This window comes from Ahaetulla prasina, chromosome 3 (assembly GCF_028640845.1).
Source record: "Ahaetulla prasina isolate Xishuangbanna chromosome 3, ASM2864084v1, whole genome shotgun sequence".
In the NCBI taxonomy this organism is placed as follows: Eukaryota; Metazoa; Chordata; class Lepidosauria; order Squamata; family Colubridae; genus Ahaetulla; species Ahaetulla prasina.
In genome coordinates, this window is record NC_080541.1 from 58099418 (window position 1) to 58123315 (window position 23898).

The window sequence follows — 23898 nt, forward strand, 5'->3', positions numbered from 1 at the left end:
TCTACATTTAGGCAAAAAAGCCAAAATGCACAGGTACCGTATATGTGGTACCTTGCTCAATAGTAGTAACTGTGAGAGGGATCTTGGAGTCCTAGTAGACAACCACTTAGATATGAGCCAGCAGTGTGCTGCAGCTGCCAAAAAAGCCAACACAGTTCTGGGCTGCATAAACAGAGGGATAGAATCAAGATCACATGAAATGTTAATACCACTTTATAATGCCTTGGTAAGGCCACACGTGGGATATTGCATTCAGTTTTGGTCGCCACGATGTAAAAAAGATATTGAGACTCTAGAAAGACTGCAGAGAAGAGCAACAAAGATGATTAGGGGACTGGAGGCTAAAACATATGAAGAACGGTTGCAAGAACTCGGTATGCCTAGTCTAATGAAAAGAAGGACTAGGGGAGACATGATAGCAGTGTTCCAATATCTCAGGGGTTGCCACAAAGAAGAGGGAGTCAAACTATTCTCCAAAGGACCTGTGGGTAGAACAAGAAGCAATGGGTGGAAACTAATCAAGGAGAGAAGCAACCTAGAACTAAGGAGAAATTTCCTGACAGAACAATTAATAAGAGGAACAACTTACCTGCAGAAGTTGTGAATGCCCCAACACTGGAAATTTTTAAGAAAATGTTGGATAGCCATTTGTCTGAAATGGTGTAGGGTTTCCTGCCTGGGCAGGGGGTTGGACTGGAAGACCTCCAAGGTCCCTTCCAACTCTGTTATTATTATGTTATTTATGTTATGTTATCTATCTCCAGTCTACAACACAATCTTTTCAACAGTTGAAGTCTCCACACTCATTTGAACTACTCAGGTGACCACAGTGGTGAAATCCACATTTTTTTTACTACCGGTTCTGTGGGCATGGTGTGGCATGGTGGGTGTTGCAGGGGAAGGATATTGCAAAATCTCCATTCCCACCCGACTCTGGGGCCAGCCAGAGGTGGTATTTTCCGGTTCTCCGAACTACTCAAAATTTCTGCTAATGGTTCTCCAGAACCTGTCAGAACTTGCTGGATTTCACCCCTGGGTGACTACACAGATAAACCTCCAAGTGGCTTCAATGACTAAAAAAAGAATGCAAATGACCAGCTGTCTGCAAGGAATATAAATCCTTCCATTCCCTGCCATCCAGTCAGAATTGAAGAAGCTTCTTGGATGAGGAGCGAAATGTCTTTAAAGAAAAACCAGAAAGTCCAGTTGCCTCTTGAAAAAGCGTCTTTGGGAAAACCATGACCTGGATGACTGAGAATCTCTATAGACATATTGAGGAACCCAGCATTTTCACAGTATTTCTTAGAGTCCAGGATTGCAGCAGTCTCTTTGAGGACAAAATAACATTTATGCTAGTTTGTTTCCTCTCATTATTTAATTATTTTTACTTCTTATTTTTTAAAATTTATTTTGGCTTAAAAAAAACTTTTTTTTTGGCAAACACTGTTTTAATTCCAATGAGTTTACTCATTATCCTACCATTATAACAGGAAGTTCAACAATATTATTGCAATATTTAAGTCCATAAGAATATCAAAACAGATACATATAGTAACAGAATATTTGTAAACATATTATCGTTTTCAAAAAAGAAGATTTTGTGGTTCACATTTTTCAGGTTCTTTGATATAGGAATGAAGTAACGTGAGAAACATTGATTTTGACCATTGTAATTCGTACTGCTTAAATGAAATGTTGACATTTGTTAACCTCGTGGTACGACCAGAACAATCTGGAACTGAACACACTCAAAAATGTAGAAATGGTGGTGGACTTTAGGAGAAAGCCACCAATACTACCACCTCTTACAATACTAGACAACACAGTATCAACAGTAGAGACCTTCAAGTTTCTAGGTTCTACATATCTCAAGACCTAAAATTGACACCTAACATCAAAAACATCATCAAAAAAGCACAACAAAGAATATTCTTTCTGCGCCAACTCAGAAAGCTCAAACTGCCCAAGGAACTGCTGATCCAGTTCTACAGAGGAATTACTGAGTCTGTCATCTGCACCTCTATAATTGTGGTTTGGTTCTACAACCCAACAAGACAGACACAGACTTCAGACAATAATTAGAACTGCAGAGAAACAACTACTACCAACCTGCCTTCCATTGAGGACCTGTATATTGCATCAGTCAAAAAGAGGGCTGTGAAAATAGTTACAGACCCCTCATATCCTGAACATAAACTGTTTCAACCCTCAAAACGACGCTACAGAGCACTGCACACCAGAACAACTAGACACAAGAACAGTTTTTCCCGAATGCCATCACTCTGCTAAACAAATAATTCCCTCAACACTGTCAAATTAGTTACTAAGTCTGCATTACTATTAATCTTCTCATCGTTCCTATCACTCATCTCCCCCCACTTATCACTGTAACCTTGTTGCTTGGATCCTTACAATTTATACTGATATTGTTTCCTAGTATGATTTGATTGCTTATTTGTTCTCTATGAGTATCATTAAGTGTTGTACCTTATGATTCTTGACGAACGTATCTTTTCTTTTACGTACACTGAAAGCGTATGCACCAAGACAAATTCCTTGTGTGTCCAATCACACTTGGCCAATAAAGAATTCTATTCTGTCTATTCTATTTTTCTATGCTGCTTTGAAAATGTGTTCATATTTTAACCCTTGTTCAACTGTTCTTCCATTATTACTAGATCTTCTTTAACTCTGGAACCGTCACTAAATTGTATGCTATCAAATTCTATAGCTAAACTTCATGTGTTTCTTTATATAATATGATGTGGGAAAAGAATAACTCTACTAAACCTGCAAAGCTGACCTAATGTTTCTTCCTACCCTTCTGTTCCCTTTCCCATCAACTTTACAGAAAGCCAGGAAGTGGAGTGATATAGTCACCTTATTTATTTTCCTACAATGCTTCTGAAATCCATAAGGAGCTAGTAATCTCAGGTATCCTAGGCAATTTGAAAATCAATACCAATATCAATTTTGGAAAAGTCATCCAATACATTTCTTACCTTGAAGTATTGTGAAATTTTTAATCAGCTGGCCATGTTTAGAATCTACCAGCTTCATTTCTTCCATTATTACTGATAAATTGGCTACTTCAATATCTAACCGTGTCCGCATCACATCCTGCTGCATCCTTAAAGTAGTAGCATCAAAACGAATATTAGCTAATGTGTTGTTCATAAAAATCAGCTCATCCATATGTTTACTAAGAGTATCTGTGCACGTTGTCCTGGCATCATTGAGATTGCTGGTTAGTGTCCGTAAGTGATGGGCAGTGTAGCTAATATTACTAATAATGTTGACAATATCTGTCTCAAAACTATGAAATTGGTCTTCTTGCTGGTTAAATTTGGCAGATGTTCTGTTTTCATATTCTTTATAGTGTTCTTGGAGATCCTTCAGACTTTGTTCATTGGCTTGAGCAATAGTAGTGATATTCTCCATCTGTCCACTGAATGAGTTTAACTGACTGCTCACATCCTCAAGTGTATCATTATTAGCTTTGGTCATAACTGAATTGTTAGCTGCTAATACTTGTAAAATCTGCACTTTCTCTTTAAGCCAATCAGTATCTTTCCGTGCTTGGAGGGCAATCTGCTGAAGGTTTTGAAAGTCATTTTTGATTCTTTGGATAGCCTGACTTGTGTCATCCACTGATCTCTGCAAAGCACTGATAAGATTTCTTTGCTGAACCTGGGTCTGGTTAAGATTATTTAGATTCAGTATGACAACATTATGTGAGTGCATTTGGCTTTGCAAGTTTGTCTGAATGTTATTTGTGTCTTGCTGGAGATCACTGATGTAGCCATTGTAAGCTTGAAGAGTTTTGTTAATATTGTTGATCATGTAAGAGTTGCTGTCCAAAACACCATTCATTTGACTTTGCCTGTCATTTAACACGCTACCAGATTCTTGTAACTTTTCCAGTGTTTCTTTGTTCTTTGTGGTTTTCTCTGAAATCTCATGAAGCTGCTGGCGGAGTGCTAAGATATCAGTTTTGAAACTTGAAAGCTCTGTGTTTGTGGTCATGGCTTTCTCTTCAGCTTGATAATCTGAAAGAAGCAGGAAAGTGATAAACATTCACATTTGTTACTTAGCAGAAGAACAGTTTAACAGAGTTTACTTCATTATACAAACAGGAGGATAAGCCAATACATAAACAAACTTATTTGGGGAATTGCTAATGAACATCAGTTTGGATTAGGGAATTCTGAATTAGTACAAACTTAATTTCTATTTACAAGGCTGGTGGAAGGGTCACTGAAACATAGAACATTAAAGGCATACAAAAAGCATATGAATTCCCTTTTATTAAGAGACCACCAATAAACCTAGATCATCTAAAAGACCTTGATCATCTAACCGCTTGGTCTAAAACTTGGCAACTCCAAATCTCAACCAGCAAATGTTCAGTCTTACATATTGGAAAAAAGAACCCATACACTAAGTACATACTTGATGGACATTACCTTACAGATGACCCCCACCCTGTCAAAGACCTTGGAGTCTTCATATCAAATGATCTAAGTGCCAAAGCCCACTGCAACTATATAGCAAAAAAGGCTCTAAGAGTTGTAAACCTAATCTTGCGTAGCTTCTTTTCTAAAAACACTACACTACTAACCAGAGCATATAAAACATTTGCTAGACCAATTCTAGAATACAGCTCGCCTGTCTGGAGCCCTCACCACATTTCTGACATCAATACAATTGAACATGTCCAGAAATATTTTACAAGAAGAGTTCTTCACTCCTCTGAAAACAACAAAATACCTTATCCCACCAGACTTGAAATCCTAGGCTTAGAAAACTTAGAACTCCGTCGCCTTCGACAAGACCTAAGTTTAACTCATAGAATCATCTATTGTAATGTCCTTCCTGTTAAAGACTACTTCAGCTTTAATTGCAATAATACAAGAGCAACCAATAGATTTAAACTTAATGTTAACTGCTTTAATCTTGATTGCAGAAAATATGACTTCTGTAACAGAATCATCAATGCTTGGAACACTTTACCTGACTCTGTGGTCTCTTCCCATAATCCCAAAAGCTTTAACCAAAAACTTTCTACTATTGACCTCACCCCATTCCTAAGAGGACCATAAGGGACGTGCATAAGAGCACAAACGTGCCTACCGTTCCTGTCCTATTGTTTTCCTTTTTTTTCTTCATATATCTATATATATATATATATATATATATATATATATATATATATATATATATATATATATATATAGATCTTTGGTTATTGGGTTTTCTCCGTGTAAAATTTTACACGGGAGACCCGACTAACTCATTCATCTTCAGGCTTCAGTTTCATGCTTCTGGGAGCAAGAAGAAGCACGGCACTAAGCTGAAGCCTGAAGATGACGAATGAGACTATGTATATATATATACATATATATATATATATATATATATATATATATATATATATATATATATATATGTGTGCTTATACTTCCCTATATTTCCTCATATATATGTTTATATACTATATAATCTTTTTGTGTGATGCTTATAAATATTGTTGTGACAAATAAAATAAATAAATAAAATAAATAAATAAAGTATCATCTGTTTTCATTCTCTGAAGCTGACCATGGTCTCAGACAAGAAGAAATCTGTCCTGTTGTATGTTTCCAGAAGGGTGAAAACTGTGTTTGCCAATATCCCAATTACCCAATTAGCTTTAATAGACTTAACACATACTTTAGTTGGTTTTATAGTGAGTAAATGCATAATTTGTATATGCACTTTTTAATTCAGTATGGCACTGTATAAAGTGTAGGATTCAGAAATTGGAAGGTTAAAGATGAACCGTTAACAAATTAAACTAATATTTTAAATAATCTATTACCTCGTGAATTTTCCTCATTTCTTCTAATTGCTGTTTATGTCCCACCACAAGCCTGTGTAAACAAGGCATTACAAACTCTAGCTGACCAAATCATGGAGGCTGAAGCCAAACACCCTGATTCACTGGCCATTATTTTGGGAGATCTAAACAAGGCAAACTTAAGGAAAGAGCTACCAAAATACTTTCAGCATGTCAATTGTCCCACCAGAGGCAAGAATACTCTAGACCATTGCTACACAACACTAAAATATGCTTATCGGTCTTTACCATGTGCAGCTGTAGGACACTCTGATCATTGCATGATTCACCTTGTACCTGCTTACAGGCAAAGACTTAAAGGACCTGTATACTGCACGAATCAAGAAGAGGGCCGTTAAAATATTTACAGACCCCTAGCATCCTGGACATAAACTGTTTCAACTCCTACCCTCAAAACGACGCTATAGAGCACTGCACACCAGAACAACTAGACACAAGAACAGTTTTTTCCCGAAGGCCATCACTCTGCTAAACAAATAATTCCATCAACACTGTCAAACTATTTACTGAATCTGCACTACTATTAATCTTCTCATAGTTCCCATCACCAATCTCTTTCCATTTATGACTGTATGACTATAACTTGTTGCTGGCAATCCTTATGATTTATATTGATTTATTGACCATCATTTGTGTTGTAAATGTTGTACCTTGATGAACATATCTTTTCTTTTATGTACACTGAGAGCATATGCACCAAGACAAATTCCTTGTGTGTCCAATCACACTTGGCCAATAAAAAAATTCTATTCTATTCTATTCTATTCTATTCTATTCTATTCTATTCTATTCTATTCTATTCTATTCTATTCTATTCTACCAGCTACTGTAAAAAAATTACTACTGGTTCCAATTTTAGTATGTTGATGACTCCTATGACAAAGCCATAATGATTTCACCATTTACTTAACCAGTTCATTCATATTAATTACCCAGTTTCTTTAAATCACTCTTCACTTCTAAAAGCTTCTCACTGCATCGTTGGCGTGAATCTTCCATATCACCAGAAACATTGTCCATTTTTTCTACAACTAGAACAAAAGAAAACAATTTCTTAGCAGTGATCAATATTGATAAAAGACTGAAAGATGTAATCCAACAATCTATGGAATGAAAATTCAGGCTCTCCATTCCCAATTACATGTTAATATACGCCTAAAGAAACCAGAGTAATTTTCCCACTGGCACCAGTACATAAAAGTAACTATAAAGAGATTGTTAATGCTAATAACAATATTAGCCATAACAATATATATTTATTATGTGCTGGGTTTTTAAAATGATGCTACCAAAATCGCATGCAACAAAATAAAACCATATAACATGGTCCATAAAAATGTTTAAAAGAAAGCAAAAAACAGAACTAGATAGAAATCAAGCAATAGCAAAAGGCAATTATTCTAAATTAAAAAGTAACAATAAAACAAAGGATACACATTAAAGCCTGTAGAAATACATGCTTATTCATACTTTTAGTGAGATACACAAAGAGGAAATCCAGAAACATTGACCTAGGAGGACATTATAGGTTTACTCATACCACCTATATGACAGGGGGACCTGTCTCTTATGTACTTTCACTGAATCTCTTAAAAATGGAACTGATAGAAAAACCTTGAATACTTAACGGATAGGGAAAGCCTTCAAATTCTGTTATGAAAGGTGGCTGAAAGGCAATGAGGATAGTCCTCAACTTATGACCACAAATGAGCCCAACATTTCTGTTGCTAAGTGAGACAGTTATTAAGTGAATTTTGCCCTACTTTATGACATTTCTTGCCGCAGTCGTTAAGCAAATCATTTCATACTGAAATAGTCCTTTTGAAAGTTAAAATATCTTTTCACACTTTAGCAAGTATATTATGCCAGATTCTAATGGCATTTAATATTAAATAAAGTCCATTGCGCCACTAACCATAGCTCATAAAGGTTTCAGATAAATTACAAGAATTAAAATAATTTTGCACCAAATAATTTACATAAATATTGGGCTACAGTGTTGAATGTCTTATCCATTTTATGAATAAGACATTCAGTTAAGAAGGATTAAGAAGAATTATTTTCTGGCAAGGTAACATGACACTAGAGCCGGTCATGAGAAGAAAATGAAGATCCTGTGCTGTTTTTAAACATACGTATCTGTCACATTTTTACATTTCAGTTAAGTTATTGACATATGGCATAAAATTGGGCCGGTTTAGCTCACGCTGGTAAAGCCTGTTATTAAGGCTTATTAAGAACACAGTAGCCTGCAATTACTGCAGGTTCGAGCCCGGCCCAAGGTTGACTCAGCCTTCCATCCTTTATAAGGTAGGTAAAATGAGGACCCAGATTGTTGGGGGGGCAATAAGTTGACTTTGTAAAAAATATACAAATAGAATGAGACTATTGCCTTATACACTGTAAGCCGCCCTGAGTCTTCGGAGAAGGGCGGGATATAAATGTAAACAAAAAAAATAAATAAATAAACCTTGGGAAAAATATCTTAACACCAACGCATTCTCTATACCTTTCTAGATTTTCTATATGCTACTTCCTACACTGCCTTTTTTGTTCTTTAAACTTCTCACCTCCCACTTTTTCATGACTTCATTAACTTCATACTTCTTTGGTCTTTCCTTTCCACTTGATCCATTCATTGTTTCTACATATATTAACTCTGCAACTCTTTCATTGTATTACTCAACATCTTTCATACCCTTCTCTTTCATATTCAATGCATCTGTATTTAGCACACATTCTGTACTCACTTATCTTGTTGTCCCAATTCATGTCAACTAGCAGAATATTTTTTCCCCTGAATCATATTCATTTATAACATTATGTACTTTTTCCAGAAGTAATCTCTCTCTTTTAAAAAAATCATTATTTATTATCATTTACTGGAGCAGGGGTCTCCAACCTTGTCAACTTTAAGACTTGTGGACTTCAACTCCCAGAGCAAAGCTGACTGAGGTACTCTGGGAGTTGAAGTCCACAAGTCTTAAAGTTGACAAGGTTGGAGACCTCTGTACTGGAGCATTAACATGTAACTCTGATCAATATATGATTCTTACTTTCCCGTAACTATTTTCAACAATGCCATTGCATACTTTCTGACATTTATTTTAGTTCTTTCATTTATTCATGTAATTATAATGAGCTCAAACATCCTTCAGTCCGATCCACTACATCCTTTCCCTTTCTCTTAGACTCACGTTATACAATATATTTATTTTCCCTTTTAAACCACCCATTGTGGCTTTAGTCAATTCAGGATTTGATATAATGCTTTTTACTAATACAGATAAGGATTATCAGCCTTAATTATATGCATATCAAATGCAGTACCTCTAGCTAATACAGGTAATCCTCGATTTATAATCACAAATTGGAACCAGACTTTCCATTGCTAAGCAAGGTGGTTGTTAAGTGAGTTTCATCCGATTTCATGACCTTTATTTCCATGGTTGCTAAGCGAATCATTGCAGTTGTTCAGAGAATCAAGAACTTGTTAAATGAATCCAGCTATTCCCCCATTGATTTTGCTTGTAGGAAGCTGGCTAGCAAAGTGGCAGATGGTGATCACATCACACACACACACACACCTCTGCAACCATTGCAAATACATGCCAGTTCCAAGCACCCAAATTTTGATCACATGACTGTGGATATGCAACAGTCATAAATATCAAGACATGTCAAAAAACACTTTTTTTGGTGTCATTTCAAGGAGTTGCTAAACGAAAAATTGTTAAATTGAGGACTATCTGTAATATGGAGAGTACCTGCCAGTATTGGCATTTTGGCCAGAATGCAAACCTTGTTTTTCCGTATTTTTTCCAATCTCTAATAAAGAAAAGTTACAGTTTACCTGCATTTCAACAGGTAGGTAATATATGCAGAGTATTGACACATTCAGATTTCCCATTCCTATTGATGTTTAAATATTATCCATGTTGTGTGTGTATCCATCCAGTCCTTAAACTGAAATCAATGAATAAACTACCATATGTTTGAAGTACAGTCAGTGAAATTTAACTGAAATGCTGAGCTTCTGTTACACACCTGTTTTCTAAATACAATAACATTATGAAAGGCTTATGTATGAAATAGATTGATGGCAAAGAGCAACTATCTTTGTTTCTCCTAAACTTTAAGAGTTGCTTACATTTTTATAATTTAATAATCTGAGATTAGTAATCTTACCCTATTTAAGTAATTATTTAGGATGATGGATTAACTGATAGGCTAGCATGAAAAATAATAATTACAATTTGCTTTCATAAGTGATATATTCTGAAACCACACTGATTTAATTATTCAGTTACTTTTTGGTGGTCAATTTTTCTTGGACTCAGTGCAAAGCTACTGTTATAGATAAGGAACTTACCTTTGTATCCCAAGACGGCTACTGTTATTGCTAGCAAGGCACATAATATATATAAAAGTATGATAGAAAATTTCAGTGCCCAGTTACTTTTACACTTGGTGCATTGTGTTCCTTCTTGAATACCTACAAAATAAAATTAAGAATTTAGATTCATCTTTATATTTAATTATATTGTAATTAGTTAATATGAAGATGTTTATTTGCAAGTCTGCATAAGGCTAAAACTAAATGTGGTTTACCAATAACCCATAATCAGTTAATTTATTGGTTTGATAAGAGACAGTTAGGAGGGAAATGCATTATACTCAATGTAAGTTCAACCAGTAAATCAATCAATCAATCTATCTATTGATAGACAAATATAGTTATTCATACATAATGTTCAATGTATTACTGCGTACACGTAATTTTATTTTTATTTTATGTTTCTAGGTTATCCATATCCCTCATGTATGGACCATGTGTGAGTTCATACCAGGATTCCTGAATGATAGATAGTCACATATTCTTTTGCATGCCAAAAGTTATTCCTTCACCTAAAAAGGTACAGTAAATTACTATCCTTTACACTGTTTTTAAAATATTCAGGTTCCAAAATGAATAAATACCACACACATATTTTTTAATCTTATGAATAAGGGTTTTGATTCTTAGAAATAAGAAACATGCATGGATTTTACCTAGAATTGTGCTTTTCAAAAAAGTTTAAATGTATTTAAAACATTCAAAAGAAATACAGAATTGACCAACCAAAAACATAGTATTGGACTCTAGAGTTGAAAATATGCTAATTTGGCCAAATTAGGAGCAAACAAAAGTAACAACAAAAATATGAGACAACTGTAAGAAGGACACTTTGCAATTTATTTGTCCTTCTTAGGGTCACACATTGTTTCATTTTTGTTGTTGTTACTTTTGTTGCTCCTATTAAAATGAAATACATCAGTCCTGAATCAACTCTGCAAATGTAAATAAAATGAATGGAATGTAAGTGAAACTGGGGAGGGCTTTAGTCCCTGATTGCTTTTGTTAGGAGAGAAAAGCTGTACAGTGAATTTCCCAGTATTCATTAGTGGATCGAAAATCCGTGAGACTGTTTTGTACTCTTGAAGTGATCATATTCTAAATTATGCAAAACCAAGTTTAAGCTTAATTGGACTTTTATCTGTTCACATTGGTTTGGTTTGGGTCCTTCCTTATGTAATCTGAGCGTTCAGATTTAATGATGAGCTGCTTCCAATCCTTTGTCATCAGTTGGACATACCAGAGTGTCCCGGGTCATTTCCGGATGCTGCACATTTCTCCCTGCTAACTTAAACAACCCTTAATAAATATCAGATGGGATACAATGAGCCTTCTTTCACTAGACACACTTTTCAGTTTCCTGGCTTATTATAATGCAAGATCTGTTTTTTCTTTGTCCCTGTTGGGAAGACATCTGGCTAAACAGACCAAAGCTTAGTACAAAGGGTATATCCAGCTGATGCACATGTTTTGGGGGACCCCCTTTCTCCAGGAGCCAAGATGGTCACAAAAAAACAAGCTCGAAAGACATCCTCCTGTTACTAGCCTTTGTAGTATTTGTTTTTCTTGGATTACATTCCATGACTGAGGACTTTGTTCTCAAATGGGGGTCTCCATCTGCAGATTTTTTGAGGGGGCGGGAGGCTGCAGATAAATAATTTTACTACTGAGGAATGAAAAAAATTTTTTTTAGTAAGACTTATCAGTAATTCCAAGCGCCTTTATTTGCATCTTTGAATGTAATCCTATGTCTTTTTTTTTCTAACTGAATAATTGCTTAGAGTTTTCCACCAAGCTATTTCTTTATTATCTTGGGTGAAAAATCTGCTCCTGTTTTCCATAAAAGAAGAATTGAAGTAAAATTATCTAAAGTACGTTTGAAATGGGACCCGTATAGTCACCGATCTTACCAGATGTTATTTGAGGCAGCATACAACAATTAAATAAAACAATCTAAACACAATAATAAAAATGCTCATTATAAAAATGGGCAATCATTATTAAAAATTAAAATACAATTAAAAGTACACAAATGCGGAGATATATTGCAACTATGTGTTACTCATATTAGGGGAGTGATCATAAAATATCACCAGTTTCCTGCAACTCCCAAATTTGGAGATATAACCAGGTCTTGAGGGGCTTCCCAAACATTAACAGGGATGGAATTAATTTGACTATATAACACTCCATGGACATACAGAAACATATGACTAGTCTTTTTCCCCCAATTACTTGTATAGGGATTATTCTCTATATTATTTATATTGTTTTGTATTTTCTGTTATGGATTGCACCAGAGAAGCTAAACCAATTTTGTTGTATATATGATGTACAATGACAATAAAGCACGGGTGAAATCTAAAAATTTCCCCTACTGGTTCTGTGGGCGTGGCTTAATTGGTGGGCGTGGCCTGGTGGTCACTGGGTGGGCGTGGCCAATAACAATAAATAATAAAAATAATAAATAAGGTATACAAACCAATAAGAGGTACCAAAAACCAACTTTCACACTTTACACACACACAATACAACACAACTTACTCACACACAATGTAAAAGCAGCTGCACTTCACCCAAAATGGCCCCTGCAACAAGCAGGAACCCCACACTTTCACACTTTACACACACACAACACAACTAACTCTCTCTCACACACACACACAATGCCACATACAGCTTTGTGAGATTTTGTGTTTGTGTAGTTAGAGTGAAACACTACAGAAACACACCAAATCTCAAAAAGCTGCACAAATATTTTAATTTACTATTTTAATTTATTTTTTTAGAACAGGGGTCTCCAACCTTAGTAACTTAGTTCGTGGACTTCAACTCCCAGAGTTCCTCATTCAGCAAAGCAGGAAGTCAAAGCAAGCTTTTTTTTTCTTCAGTAGCTTAAGAAAAAGCATGCCGTTGCCGAAAGGTGCAGTAATTATAGGTAAGTGAAGAGGGGGAATTGGCTGGGCATGGGTGGGGGCTCTTGTAAATGGGGGCTGTTAAAAAGTGACTTTAAAAGCCTGTGAGGATCAGAAAACTCCTCTGGGATCGTCAGAAGAGGCTTTTAAAACCTTGTTTTTTTTCTTTTTCTTTTCTCCTTCGGCTGAAGAGGGTTTTTTAAAAAAAACTTTTAAAGGGTTTTGATGATCTCTGCTCAGCCCCGCGATCATCAAAGGTTTTTTTTTTTACTTTTAAAGGCATGTTTCGGCTGAAGAAAAACTTTTAAAAGTAAAAAAACCCCAACCTCTGCTGATGGTGCGGATCACAAGGGATTTTTGCTACCAGTCCTCCGAACTAGCAGCCGCCATCACTACCGGATCGGCCGAGCCAGTCTGAACCAGGAGCATTTCACCCCTGCAATAAAGGCTATACTATACTACTACACTAGTCCAATTTCTTTTCCAGGTAAGACCCAAATCTAAGAAGTCAGTCTGGCCTTTCCTTTATCAAGGTTGGAAAAGGTAATGACAAGCAAAACACTCACACAGTTTTAAAAAGAAACTATAAAACTGTGATGCCTGCAGCATCAGTTAAATCCAAGAATGATAGCATCTGTAATTAATAAAACTGCTCCATTATCTCTTATCTATTATTTCTTCCCCAAAGTAAAATCTCTTTTTCTCCTTTATTGGAAAGCTGTAGCTGTGCCATACAGAGCTGCTAATCACAATTTAACTATTATGAAACTGTTTAAATTTTTTATTTATTTTTTATTTATTTTTGTCGCACAGTATATATAAGCATAAGCATAAGCATGAAATAACTATACAACTCATAAGCTTATATATTAATTAAAATTAAATTTTTAATTTAATTTTAATTAATTGGGCATTAGAATAAGTTTTTTAATGATTATTTTAATTTGTATATTGATGTTTTATATGCCTGTGAACCGCCCTGAGTCCTTTGGGAGATAGGGCGGTATATAAATTCAAACAATAAATAAATAAATAAATAAATAAATATATGAGTATGAGTATGTAATAACTATATTAATTGGATATAACGAAGGAAAACAATAGGACAGGAACGGTAGGCATGTTTGTGCTCTTATGCACGCCCCTTACAGACCTCTTAGGAATGGGGTGAGGTCAATGGTAGATCGTTTTTGGTTGAAGCTTTTGGGATTTTGGGAAGAGACCACAGAGTCAGGTAGTGTATTCCAAGCATTAACAACTCTGTTACTGAAGTTATATTTTCTCCAATCAAGATTGGAGCAGTTAACATTAAGCTTAAATCTATTGTATGCTCGTGTATTGTTGCAATTGAAGCTGAAATAGTCTTCGACAGGAAGGACATTGTAATAGATGTAATAGATGTAATATATGTAATCATCTCTAGCACTGATGATGTTATGCACATAGTCCATCTGGTCCAATAGATAGGGATGGTTTCAGTTTGTGAAGAGCTTTTTCAACATTATTGTCTGTGAAATCTATGTGTGTTAGGTTGTTACACTCATTGTTGGTGCAATTGGGAAATGTTGGGTATAAGTCATTACTATTAACAAAGACTGTGCCAAAGAATGTGTTGAAGAGGTTTGCTTTAACTGTTTCATCATTATATTCTTTGTCGTTAGAATCTTTTAGTGGTGGGTTGGATCTCGACTCTTTAAGTTTGTTGTTCACAGAATTATAAAAAGCACAATTGGAATTTGCGCGCAAGAGGTCTTCTTCTTGCTTAGTGTGGTAATTGGTGCATTCAGTTTTTATTTGATTGCATATATTTCTGTAGCGGTTTTTGAAATTTGCTACATAGACCTTTTTGTTTCTTCTCCAAATTTAAATTATGCTTAAATTTCCTATAAAATGTGAATTATCCAATCCATTATAATAAATAGCAACAAAACATTGTAAGTAAAGATTTTTCCCTATGGTTACATCTTTATAACTGCTCTCTCAATGTTTTATTTTTTCCAGAGAAAGATTTGAAAAGCTTAATTGTTTTAATTGGTTAGCCAAAAGTGGTTCAGAGACCTTTTGTTTCTATAGACAGTCTCCTACCTTCTGCCAGTATCTATACTACATAAGAATACTTTAGAGTTTTTATGAAATAAACACATTAGGGTGTTTTCCTAATTTTGGACATGCAAAAAAACAGGGCTTTAAGCACAGATGACACCACTAGGTGTCAGCCATGAACACGAAAATAAAAGTGGGCAACAATTACAAGATTTTTGTGATGCATGAGCTGAGATTGCAGTGGTTTAATTTTTTTCACTTTTTTAATTAGCACCCATTACATAATATCAAACTTTTATTATGATTAAAGACCAGCATAAACTCATATGAGGCAAAATAATGCATTGCTGTCCATTATCTAAAAAGCTTGATAAGTTCTGCTAAGAATTACATTTCCAGCTGCAATAAATTCAAATATTTACCTTTGAAACAACTTTGGAATACTACTACTACTAACATCTAAGATATTTGTGAGACAGTATTTTCAGAAACTCTTAAACGCCTTAAATACCTTGCAGCCTTAATTTTAAAACTAATCTACTCCTTCCTGCACCTATTGTAATTTTCCAAATTAAATGAGGCTCTATTCAAAGTTGAAAAAAAGATAGACAATTTCACTTAAAAGCATTCACAGTAGTACTGAGTTGTGATGTGGTAGACAGAGGAACTTTCGAATGAGATCATCATCATGAAATATGAAGTCATATGTTATCTGAAAATCTGACAAAGACAAGAGAGAAAGCTTTTTACTAAATTGTCTACGGTTTAGAGCATGAAGAGTAGACTTTCTGTTTTGCAGAGATTCTGCTAAAGCCAGAGGGGAAAAACCACACACTACCAAGAGCTCCTTAGCAAAAAGTTAACTACTCTAGAACTTTCCTGGAGTTGGGCAGTTAATAACTGTGAATGAATGAATGAATGAATTTCTTGCATAGCATAGCCATCTAGGTCTTTGAATTTCTATAGGATATTTGAAAGTATTAGTTCAATTTTTCCCTTCAAAGAAAAGAGAAATATCTCTCACAGAATTGTGAAATCATCAGTTATGTGTCTTCATTAATCCCTTTAGTATCAGACATAATAAAGAATCCACAATGGCCTCCATTATTCTCAACAAAGGGTTTCAACAAAGGAAATATTTTTGATTGCATGCAATGTACACAAAACAAGTAAAAATTGTCTTTAATAGAGTGCAGCTCCTGGTGACTATTAAGGAAACAGCCAAGCAGTTTTCTTGGCAACTGTATGGAAGTTTGCCATTGCTTTCTTCAGGATATTTTTTTTCAACTCCAATCTAGCCAACAAGCTTTTTCATAAAGAGGTAAAGAATCCTCATTATCCAGCTTGATCATCATCTTTATAACACAATCACTTGTTTATGGTTTTGTTTTTGCTCACTGCAGGCTCAGGGATTCAGAATGAATTGTTAAAAATCCTAATTACACAGTTCAACAGCCATGGGCATGTAATTAAATGGAACAATGTCATACTGTGATTAACAACAAAATACAATATTTTAACTGACAAGAAAAAGAAGATAATTGCATAAAGGGAAAATAAATACACACATGAAAACTAACAAGAGCTTTTTATCTATATACCCAAAGTATTAGGAACTGAAGAGTGCTTTTGGTTCATTTTCTGGCAATTTTTTTCAGCAATCTATCTGGCCACAAAAATGGACTAAGACTCTTCAATTGCTGGAACTCATTTTCTTCCTTGTCTTCTACTTGCTGCCTTGTAAACTTTTAAAAGCAAGTAATTACAAGCAAAACTACAGCAAAGAAGCACGGAGACGGAAAATAGACTCAAATACCCAACAATAGCAAATTCACACATCTTCCCAGTACATATAGAAAAAGATAGGTTTTTAAGAGAAAAAAAAGTTTAAAAGGTAAGCTTTGCTATATCAGCCTTTTTATTTAAAAAATGTCAATATTATGTTGAAAAGCAAAACTTCATTAATTGAATCAACAGAGTTCACAGGATAGGACCAAACATGTCACAATGATACAATTAAAATTCTGCCCATTTTTAAAGCACATCACGTACTCCACACAGACACAAAAACAACTGGCAGACCTTTGATTGCAGCACTGCAACTGTCATCCTGACCTTTTTTAACACACCTTGCAAATACCCTTCTAATGAGAGATGCAGGGATGGAACCAAACACTTTTTCATCCCTGTGCTTGCTTTTGCCAAACATTACTGTTCCTCTGTAACTGTAAGCTGTAACTTGTTTATGAGCAGCCCTCTTTATAATACACCATGAGAATATAATGTGGTGGCAGCTCAACACACCTGGATAGCTCTGACCAGCTTCTATTTTCTATTGAAAGACACAGGAGAAAGAAATACACCTATTAGATTGCAGCTTTCACCTGAGAAGCCAAGACAAACTGTAAACTAACAAGTATACCTGTCACCTACTTTCTGGGCCCTTTTTGGTCAGAATGGTCACAGCCAACTCACCTCGTTTAATTTGTCACAGCCAATTTGCCATGGCCAACTCACCACAGAAAAACTCACTGCAGGACTATTTAAAAATTCAATTTCATTATTTAAAATAGTTTTAAAAATATTTTAATTTTTGTCACTCACATTTCATTTTGTTCCTCTTTTGGCACCCCTTCTTTTTTTGTTTTAAATACATTTTATTAATCTTTTATTACATTAAAAACATATAAAATTTAATTCACTTAACAACAGCAATTTGTGGTGTTTTTCTTATGACAATAATCCGTGTGTTATTTGCAAAAATTAAATTGTGTGTATTTACATTCTTGTTTTATCTATTACTTGTACTTAATAACTAACTATCTTTAATCTATCTCCGTTCTATCCAGTTATACCATTGTTCCCATACATTATAATATCAATGCCTCTCTATCTTTAAAACTCAGCGTTTATTTGTCCATTTCTGTGCAATTCATGACCTTTTGTATGACAAGTTTCTCTGCGGGTATACATGGCTGTTTCCAACATTGAGCGAAGGCCATTCTGGCAGCAGTTAATATGTGTAATAGTAGATATTTTGTGCTCTTTGTATATATTTTTTTGCAGATCCCCAATTGGAAGAGTTCCAGTTCATTTGTAATTTCCTGTAACCAATCTTTGATTTTTAACCAATATTTTCGAGTCTCAGGGCAGGACCACCTGGCACCCCTTCTTTAACTATTCTATTCCACTATTTCTTCAATATTAGTGTAACTCTTGTCCCGCAGCGAATTTTCCCATGGCAAGTTGGCCATGGTAAGTTGGCTGTGGCAAGTTGTCATAGACCTCTTTTTGGTATCACCCAGAGTCCTCATTATCCTTCAGTCCCTTTAACATATTCTATAATTTTATGCCCCCATGTAGCTTAACACTGCATATTGGTTAAGGAAGTCAAGTGGCACTGGGGCAACCAGGTTCTAGTCCAACTCAATCATAGAAATTCACTGGTGGCTTTGGGCTAGTTGCTTTCTCTTTCAGCCGGTCTTACCATATAGCATTGTTGTGGGGATAAATGGCAAGAGGAAGCACTATGGATATTGCCCTGAGTTCCTGAACAAAACTAGGATATACATTTAACAAAGAAATATCACAAAAGCCTTTTGGAGTATTTCTTGTTTTGCTATTTTAGGTGCTTGTTTTAATGACTAACCTTAGTTTTTATTATATTTAGGGTTTACCAAGAACCCTAGTTATTGGCACTTGAATAAACCAATTAATATATTGCTGTGTACATTTCCTTTAATCCAAAAATGTAGAATTTATCCCCTAAAGAGCACTGGAGATTTCTGAAAAACCAAATACTTGTTCTACTTTATAATCCTGCACTTAAAAGAGTTGCCTTCAAAGTACTTAAATATTTCATGATGAAAAATACATTTTGACAGATTTAAATTATGTTTAGACTGATTGTTGTTGGCTTTTTAAAACTTAAATCTTATTCACACCATAAGCATATGAATATTTTGCTTAGAAACAGAAATATAAACATTTGTTGCTATTTGCCTGAAGGTCTGTTGAATACTAGATACGTTTAACTCATTTGATTCAAACAAATGGCTGCTGCACAACTGTCAGAAAGGGTGCATCAGGCATCGCCACATAACACAATATATTATGCACCTTTTCTTCATCCACATTTCATTATGCTTACCCTGGAATTTTATGTTTTTCAGTTCTCTCAGAACTGGTGTGCCTTTTCCAAATAACAAGTCAACCTACTATGACGCATAAAAAGTCAACTTTTGTGACTTTAACTTTACCTCTAATTAATTGACGTTCTAAACCCATGATGGTGAACCTATGGCACACGCGCCAGAGGTGGCACGCAGAGCCCTCTCTGTGGGCATGCGCGCCTTCGCCAGCTGCTCTCGTGGTTTTCGGCACACGAGTGCCAGAGTGCTGGAAACCCGAAAACTAGCTGGTTGGTGCGCATGTGCACGCTGGCCACCTGGTCTTTGGGTTTCCAGTGCTCCAGCATGCACAAAGACCAGCTGGCATGCACGCACCAGATACTCGAATACCAGTTGGCCGGTGTGCACATGCGCACCATCCAGCTGGTCTTGGAGTTTCCGGGGCTCTGGTGGCCGCCCATACATGCATCCATGCATGCACATTCTGGTTTGGGCACTTGGTGTCAAAAAGGTTTGCCATCACTGTTTTAAACCTAGAGGGAAATGCTCACTAAATAGTCACCTAAAATTCTTTCTGCCATTTAATTTAATATTTCAGTTTTGAGGCTGTGTGACTCCACAGCGACTCCAGGTGGCTCACAATTAAAAGAGAATTAACAGGAACACACATCTATCAAAGAAAGAGAGTATAAGAGAATTACCCATGTTTTCCCCTTTGTCATATAAATTTAGATACATTATTTTGCCATTGTTTAAATGGTAAATATGTTGCCAAAACAAGTATTGTCTGAAACAAAGCACCATTCTTGACAAAACATTCATTTTTATCCCAGAAAATCTCTCCAACAGTGACAATTTTAATTTTTCTCATCTTAACATGTATTTCTTTAATTTCACTCCATATCTCAATATAACCAGTAGAACAACTTGCCTCCAGAAGTTTTGAATTCTCCAACACTGAAAGTTTTTAAGAGATTGGACAACCATTTGTCTGAAATGGTATAGGGTTTCTTGCCTGAGCAGGGGGTTGGACTAGAAGACCTCCAAGGTCCCTTCCAATTCTGTTATTCTATTCTATTCTATTCTGTTCTGTTCTATTCTATATTTTGAAATAATCTACAATTCATATTTATCATAATAATACCAACATATTTTATTTTTTTCTCAATCATAAAATTCGATTTTATTAGTTTTAACTTCTAGTTTTGATTATTAATAATTATTAATTTATTTTTAATAATTATTTAAACAATTAAATTATTATAAAATATTAAATTATTAATATTAAGACCTGCTAATATACCAACATCCTTTCATTTTCCATTAATGCTTCAACTCCCTCTTGTGGATCTTCTAAAATCAACACCAAATCTTTGACAAATATCCTTAATTTATAAGAATATCAATGCTGTTTGTTTTTCATTATGTTCTAAATATTCTGGAATGTTCTAATTCCAGATAAAGTATTTCTAATATTACCTTACTGCTGTAGTTTAGGCAAAAATCCACACTGACCTTCATGAGTAAATCCTGTAAAATTATTTTAAACCTTTCAGCAAAACCATAGTAAACAGTTTATAATCATTATTCAATAATGATATGGGTTGATAGTTTCTTGTTAAAATAAAATCTTGCCCCTCTTTAGCATTAATGTTATATTATCAGGAATCTCTATTCTGCAAAACAATGTTCATCATTTGTTGTAAAGGTTTTTAAAACTCATCTTCAAAACATTTATAATAAGATATATAAATATATCTTATGCAAAATACAAAATACTGTACCTTATGCCACCAGACTTGAAATTCTGGGCCTAGAAAACTTAAAACTACGCCGCCTTCAGTAGGACCTAAGTGTATCTCATAAAATTATCTGCTACAATGTCCTACCTGTCAATGACTACTTCAGCTTCAACCACAACAATACGTGAGCACACAATAGATACAAACTTAAGGTAAACCGCACCAAACTCGATTGCAGAAAATAGGACTTCAGCAACAGAGTGATCAATGCCTAGAATGCACTACCTGACTCTGTGGTTTCATCCCAAAACCCCCAAAATTTTAACCTAAGACTGTCTACTGTTGACCTCATCCCATTCCTAAGAGATCTGTAAGGGGCATGCATAAGAGCACCACATGCCTACCGTCCCAGTCCTAATGTTTCTTCTATTTATATCTATTTATGTATCCAATCCATGCTTATACTTATTACCAAATACATTCTTGACAAACAAACAAACAATCCATCCAGCAATCCATCTAAGCCAGGCACCTTTTCAATTTTAGTCTTTTGGATAGCTGCGCACAGCTCCCTTATTATTATAGTTCCATTCAAAATTTGTCTCTGATTGTCTGTAGTCTTGAGTAAATTCTATTTTTGCAAGTATTCATCCACTTTTTTCTGAAGAAGCTTCTTTATATCTGTATAAAATAGTATAATACTGACGAAAAGTTTTTCACATATTCACATTATGCACTATTACGGTGTTCCCTTCTTGTATCTTTATTGTCATTTCTTTTCTTTTTCTTTTTGCAACTTGTATGACAATCATCTCCTTGATTTACTTGCAAATTCAGAATTCCTTTGTTTTGTATAGTTCCGTGATGGCAAACCTATGGCAGGTGTGCCACAGGTGGCACGCAGAGCCATCTCTGTGGGCACACGCACCTTCACCCCAGCTCAGCTCTAAGTGGTGTTTCTCTTGTGAGCTGCTGTTTCCCTGCAAACAACAAAACAGAAGCTCATGAAAGAAAAAGAACTCACCTCTAGCAGAGCTGCCGGTGTTGGGATGCCCAGCCTCCACCAGCCAGCTGGTTTTCAGCTCTCTGCAGTGCATGTGTGCATGTTTGCAACAGTGGTGGATGGCTCCCAGTTCTGTCTGGTTCTTTAGAACTGGTAGTAAAAGGTAAGTAGATGTAATAATTGACGATCTGCGCATGCTCCCATTGCAAACTGGTAGTAAAGGTAAGTAGAACCCACCCCTGGTTTGCACATGTGCATGCACATGTTTGTGCATGTTTGTGCATACTCACACATGCTCATGCATGCACATGTCCTTGCAGTTTGGGCACAAACGCGCATTCACATGCAGTTTGGGCACTCGGTGCCTAAAAGGTTCGCCATCACTAGTATAGTTAATAGTTATCTGTTTCACTGTAAATATACATAATTGTCATCCTGGAGTTGAAGTTTTCTTCCCCCTTTTTTGTCTCATCCAAAATCATTTGTATTTTCTCTTGCCTTTTCTTTTTAAATTCACTATAGCATTGTTGTATAAAATATTATCTTACAAGACGTTTACTTGCATCCCATACCGTTTGTCGTGTCCCACTCCTCCTCTGATGGCAGGGTCGGGGAAATCTGTATCAAGCGTGGCCACAAAGCCTCTGCAGCTTTGCCAAAGTTCTGTCAGAATTCTCAGGGCAGGCAGGAGTCCAAGGTGTGACTTCAGCAATCCAGATTAGACTTTGCCTGACTCAAAGAATGCCAGAAAGCAGATCCTTTATATAGGCCATGGGGTGTGGCTCCATGACTCAGCACTTATCCAGGCCTGCCCCTCCCTTCCTTTTGCTGACGTCGCCTCTCCATTCTCTGAAAGCGTGGATCTGTCCACCCTCCAGCTGCCGGCAATTCCAGCTCGTGACTGGCTTCATGCTCCTCATGCTCACATGCTGTGGGGGAGGGGTTTATTTGCTCGGTCTGTCCGGGCATGGTGCCAGGACTGTGGGCTGGAGGCATGCCAGGCCATTCGTCTTGCTCAGTCTGTCCGGGCATGGTGCCAGGACTGGGGGCTAGAGGCATGCCAGGCCGTTAGTCTGCACTATCAGTCCCTGGCTGAGATAACAGGAGATGAGAGGGGCCCGGCTGCGGAGAGGGGGGCGGGCGAGGCACAACACCATTCTTGCTTCTATGTCTTTAGTAAGATTATTCTCCCCCCTCCCCAAAAAAATCCCCTTATTTCTTTTTATACCATCATTTCGCCAAATAACGCCAAATTTTCCAAATGCTCCTCTGTTTCTCTATTTTCAACTTCAGTCTTACTTTCCAAAACTTCTACTTTTGTCAGTAATTTGTTTTTAATACTTGCCATACAGATTCTTCAGTTTTCTTAAATTCTTCTTTCAGATCTTTTTTCAGCCTTGCAAATCCTTCCTTTTTAACTGCAGTCAGTTTTTTTTTACTAAATTCCTTGCAGATGCTTCATTACCAAGCTAGGTAACATCATCAGTGCTATCAAATTGCTTTTGGTAACGCTTTTACCAAATTCTTCGAAATTTCCCCTTATCTCCTTAATTTCAAAAAGAAGCCACGCACCAAGAGCTTTTGAATTTCCCTGCAATTAGGAATATCTCTTTTTGACTGTAAAGCAATTAAATATAGAATTCTTTATTCTTTATTGGCCAAGTGTGATTGGACACACAAGGAATTTGTCTTGGTGTATATGCTCCCGAGTGTACCTAAAAGAAAAGCTACATTCGTCAAGAATCATAAAGGACAACACTCAATGATTGT

At 35.9% G+C, this 23898-nt stretch overlaps 1 protein-coding gene across 1 annotated transcript in view; it reads right to left on the reverse strand.

The window, feature by feature from the left end:
• The window catches only part of COLEC12 (collectin subfamily member 12), a 108126-nt gene that overhangs the window by 13299 nt on the left and 70929 nt on the right, over positions 1 to 23898 (reverse strand). The window contains exons 3-5 of the mRNA XM_058177755.1: positions 10272 to 10394; positions 6832 to 6930; positions 3003 to 4049 (exon numbers count right to left, since the gene is read on the reverse strand). Of these exons, the coding sequence (XP_058033738.1) occupies positions 3003 to 4049; positions 6832 to 6930; positions 10272 to 10394 (1269 nt within the window). The remainder of the gene's footprint in view (positions 1 to 3002; positions 4050 to 6831; positions 6931 to 10271; positions 10395 to 23898) is intronic.